General features: G+C 37.0%; 1 protein-coding gene across 1 annotated transcript; it reads right to left on the reverse strand.

Moving 5' to 3' along the window:
• Nucleotides 1-1,368: 1,368 nt before the first annotated feature.
• Nucleotides 1,369-5,006, reverse strand: LOC117624152 (protein SULFUR DEFICIENCY-INDUCED 2-like). The gene is made up of 4 exons (XM_034355293.1): nucleotides 4,608-5,006; nucleotides 3,475-3,687; nucleotides 2,840-2,995; nucleotides 1,369-1,943 (listed from the first exon to the last, which is right to left on the reverse strand). The coding sequence occupies exons 1-4, from the start codon at nucleotides 4,956-4,958 to the stop codon at nucleotides 1,536-1,538; spliced, it is 1,128 nt and encodes a 375-aa protein (XP_034211184.1). The 5' UTR covers nucleotides 4,959-5,006; the 3' UTR covers nucleotides 1,369-1,535.
• Nucleotides 5,007-5,376: the final 370 nt, after the last annotated feature.

Raw genomic sequence — 5,376 nt, forward strand, 5'->3', positions numbered from 1 at the left:
GTTCCTTAATGATATAAAATAAGAAAACTTGCATAGCCTCCAAGTAAAGCTTTTACAGTCTAATGAGAAAAGGCACACACTGATAATTCTCTTACAGTGCGTTTGGATGTGAGAAATAAACTTGGAATTTTGACAAAAGTCAGAATTTCTAAATTGACATGAACCACTTCTCGTGTTTGGATTAAAAAAAAAAAGCATAGAAATTTAGAAATTCCGCGCGGGAAAAAAAACATGAAATTTGGAGGTCATAAATCTCAACTTTAAATTCTATCTTAAAGTCGTCATTTCTAAAATGTCAAGAGAGATTGAGTTTTTTTTATATATAAAAAAAGAAGAAGATAACTTTACAAATAAAGGTTAAATTCTGTACTTTAAATCCATTGCCCAAAAAAAAAAATTTACAAATTCTAGACATCAATTTCCGTCATTTATGAATTCCTTTGTACTTCTAAATTTCCTCATCCAAATGCACTGTTAATTTCTATCTTGTTCTCTATTAATCTCTTTACTTTACAACACATTATTAACAACACAAAAGCTCTCCATTTATCTTCTTCGTCTTTTTTTTGTCTTTCTGAGCAAGTCATGTGATCAATGGTGGATCCAACTAGGGGCGAGTGAAGGCTAATGCCCCTACTCCCCCTTCTTGCTATCCAGCATCTCCAAGGGAGTACGCAAATGAAATAGGCAAAATTGTACTATAACAACCCAGGTGGCATGATGCCTACCTATTTGTCTCATGAAAAAAGTTGTTTACTCCAAGAGACTAGGCAATGCAAGTGTATAAATAACTTTATATTACTTATTTGAAATCACATATATTTACTATTATATTTTATAGAAAGTAGGTGAGAGAGTGGAGATGAAATTTTATTATAAAAAGAAAGTGGTGTCCAATATACCTCTTCACTTTGAAGTAGGCAATATTGCCTTGTTGAGGAGCGTGTATATATTTTGCCTACCCATTTGCCTTTTCCATTAGAACATGAAAATGCTAATATGGCAAAGCAAATGAGATTTGCCTATTCTTGGAGATGCTAACTCTCCTATACTCCATTCAAGATCTGTAGCAATTGGGCAAAGTGTTTGAAAAAGTCTTGTGAGAGCAAAGCATGTCTGCATCAATCTGTTTTTTATTTTATTTACAAAAATTCAACTCATCCAACGACAATTAGTGTGGTGATAATTGTAAGCATTAAATGGTGAGAAAAATATTTCTTTTTTCAATATTGAGACATTTCAGCTCGTCGTCTTTGGTTTTACTCATTTGTTAAAGTGTTTTTTTAACAGCAGACGAGTTTTCACTCGGTTGCAACGACCAGTATACCTTTGATTCCTCGTTTGTTAAAAGTGCTTTTTTCCTCATTCTTTTGATTGGAAACAAATTTCATTAACAAGAGAAAAAAGTACAAAAAGTGGACAAGATATCCACTTGAGCAAAGAGAACAGATGGTCAATTGATTATACTTTCCTATACTATTCATACAAACATCAAAAAATAATGAAGGAGAAGTATCTACACACTCCCTACAAAATCAACAAGCTAATTGATCTCTAAATGAAGAAATCTCTTCAAAGATAGGAAGTCTCCTAGACCTTAGAGGGGTCCAGTGCTTCATCAAGTGGTCAAGCCCCTCCAGAAAAGCATCTTCTATATTTAAACTCAATGAATTCGATGACAAAACTACAGTTTGACATTGCTCTAGCTCCTGGAGCAGTTCCTTGGCGCGAATTTTTGATTTGGGCTCATCAGATCCTGAAAGCGCGCCCTGCAAGACATCATCAAGAACTGATTGTGCCTCGACGTATCGTGTTTGCTTGATCAGGCATAGGCATAGGTTGCAGGCCTTGTTGGCGTCTGGGTCAATGGTTTGGGCTTTACGATACACCACTTCTGCAGCCACATGGTTCCCTTGTTGCATGTAGGCCCAACCCAAGTTCCCCTGATCACAGATCTGTTGGGTCAGACTTTGAGATGGCAAGGCAAATAATTGATGACATAAACAGAAGTGAAATGCACCTTCCCCCTCCCCTCCCCTTCCAAACTTTGACAAATAAAAAAAGGAAGGGAAAACAATTCATTCAGAGGCTCAGAAGCAGCATTATCCATATTAATTAGATTTTGATTCGGATGATGGGGGAAACGAAGCATGGTGAGAAAACTTTGAAGTCAGCTGCGCTTATGTACAATAGGATCTTTCAGGTGGGGCTATCAAGGCAATTATCTGAGAAGCTTGTTCTTGCACAAGAAAACAGCCATTGATTATGAAATACATCATTAGCTCACAGGTGAATCTTATAGCTAGGAAATGATGCTTATGACCGTACCTTCATTTTTGTTTTGTAACTGTTATGGAAAGAGTACAAAAATCTGATAGAATTCTCATCATGTTGTTCTATTACCAAATCAGAATTATTTGCAAAGCACAAGGATTATACTTAGTTGCTGAATCGCCTGACCAACAAGCAACTCATGCCGCATATGTAAGTAGGCAGGTGGATTCTTTCTGTTTATATTTTTTCTACAAAAACAAAATCTACAAAATAAAGAAAAACCTAACGAGTTTTCAAATTAGGAAACAGAATAGTGCAGAAAACAGGACTGTGTTGGATAATTGATTGTAGTACTTTTAGATTCTAAAGCAACCTACAGAGAAAACTAGGTTATACTGCGTTTTTTATTATTTTTAAATCTTCTTTTCTTCTCTATTAAGCCAATAATTCTGAATGACAAGTTCAACAAAATCTCAAAAAGGCAACAGTTTAGGTACAGTCACAAGTTTTATGCAGTCTGGTTTAGTGATGGAGAGAAAAGTTAATAATGTAGCTTAGTACTAACCAGTATCCTGGAAGTCTCTTTCTTGATTGTGACTTGAAACTTCCTGCCATGGGAGCGCGCTGTCTTGGTAAGCTTACCATTGAAGGCCTCTCCCTGGTAAATCATCCAAAGCTTCTGCTTCAGTAGCTCTATTTGCTCCTCAACTCTACCACATTTCTGCCAAGTTCACATATATGGTGAGAACCAAATTCCAAAACCTGAAAATTCTTATTAGGTCAGAAAGAGTGCGACGCTACTTAGGTTTTGGACACAAAAGCTAAGTTTTGGGTGGGTAGCCCTAAACCATTCTATATCATGCGCAAACTTCTGCAATAAATTTTTTCCCAACAGGGAGGAGAGGAAAGAGAGGGCATAAGCCCACAAGTGTTCTCCAAAACTGCACAAATTCCAAACCCTTGGCATTTGAGGTTAATATCCACAGAGGAGGGTGGAGTGATTGATAGTGAAGACATCACCACAATTGCCAATTAATTGAAAAAACATTAGCCCTTGTTAGGAACTGAGGGTGGGTCTAAAGTCATGAGGATCATACAGGCCTGCTACAAAAAATAGGCATTTGCTGATGAGATATCCATATGCCTCTTTTAGAAAAGGATATCAAGCCTTGGAAATGAGAGCTAATCTTCTATATTTACCTTGTACAAGTCAATTAGTACATTGTCTAGGGATTCTTGTGCCTGCTTAGAGCAGCGATCCCTGAAAGACTTTATTGCTTCAATTGCTTCTTCTGCTCTATCTTGCTGCTTCATGACTACTGCCATGTCTTTGAGGGCACTATCCACCCTATCTCCAGCGTTTATCGCCTTCCAGAACAAAACTATAGCTGCTTCTGGATCCTTCTGAACTAACTGCATATGCACAAAGAACATATGAACAGAACAATATTAGCTAAATAGTAGACCATTTGACAGTTGCTTACCAAACTCAGATTTACCAAAGGATTAAAAAAAAAAAATCATAACCAATCCACAATCAAATATAAAAACGGCACCAATATTTACTCTGAGAGACTCCAAGAGAACACAACAAGACAATAGCACCGCAAGCTTCAACGCCATTTAGAATTGATGAAAAATCTCCAATAATAATAACCAATAAGAAAAATAACTTTCAACATATTCCTCTGCTGATTGGAATTTCAGTTCTAATGCCATTTCTACAAACAGGCCAGAAGAGCAAGCATTTCCAAACTTTCTTCTTAGCATTTGCCATTTGGAGGAAAATTAATTTGAAACTATTAAAAAATAATAAAAACAGAGAGCAAACAATATAGTTAGATATTGCAAACACTTGTTATGAAATCAAAGGGCACATATCACTCTCACTCTAATAGTGCACTATGGTCATGATTCATGAGTCCATAACAACCCAACCCACATGAGTTATTCTCACGGAAAACAGGATTAGAATAACTTCATAGGGAAAGTTAAATTCCAAATAGGAAAGTGCAAGTTTAATACTTTTCATTACAAAACTTTCTCAAACTTAACCCTTTTTTGTTTTTTGACTGAATCCTCAAAAGCTTAACTTCAAAGGGCCCATTAATGAAAATTAAAAGCTTCCCTAATTTCACACACAATCATATCTCTGTCTAAGGCATCACTAAATTGAGATGAAACTGAAAGTTCATCAATTGACCAAACCCAAAATCCAAAATTTATAAACATAATGAACAATTACAGAGCAATTAAATAAATACCCATAATCTAATCTAACGTCTCATTTCAGCCCAAACACAAGTATATGATATGAGGTGCAAGAAAAAGACCTGAACGTGCTTGGCTCTGACGTAGGGGCTGTCCCCAGGAGGCAGCTTATGAAGAACATGGTAAGGAGGATCCTGCTGCACTTGCACCTGATCGGCCCTCTCTCGTTTTCTCGGGCTCGTCATCGTCTTCTTCCTAACGTCAGCTTCTGAAAACTCCAGACTGTATAACAGAATTACGGATTTGAAGCGACGATCTGGAGTTGGGAGGGAGCTAAATGCAGAGGATAATTTATAAATTTTCGAAGAGCTTCTTTCGTCTTCGTTTTTTTGTATGAAATATGAAATGAAATGGGAAGGAAGGAACCTGGACGCAATCGGGTCCAGATGCTTGGTAGAGATGGACGGAGACATGTCCGCTTGCCACGTATGAGTTTTGGAAGCGCGCAATTGGCGCAAAGCGAACAAGGAGGGCGAATAAGGGGACGTGACCCTTCATGCCTTGCGGAGACCTGTGTACACATTCGAGCCTCTTCAAATGGCGGGCCTACAAGTATCTCCTTTCTATATAACGAAAAAGACACCTGCAGTTTTGGGGTGATTCTCAATTAAATTACTTATAGAATGATTAAGAACGCCTAGAGGGAGGTGAATAGGCTAATTTAAAATTATAATCATTAAACAAAAAATAAGTTTCGGTAACAAGATTGTTATGACTTATCAATTCTGAAACGTGCTGAGCATAAAATAAAGGAATACTCAGAGAATTATTTTACGTTGAACACAATATTAGTCACGATTGCTTCAAACTCGCTAGAAGAAAACTGCCACT

This window comes from Prunus dulcis, chromosome 1, assembly GCF_902201215.1.
Source record: "Prunus dulcis chromosome 1, ALMONDv2, whole genome shotgun sequence".
In the NCBI taxonomy this organism is placed as follows: Eukaryota; Viridiplantae; Streptophyta; class Magnoliopsida; order Rosales; family Rosaceae; genus Prunus; species Prunus dulcis.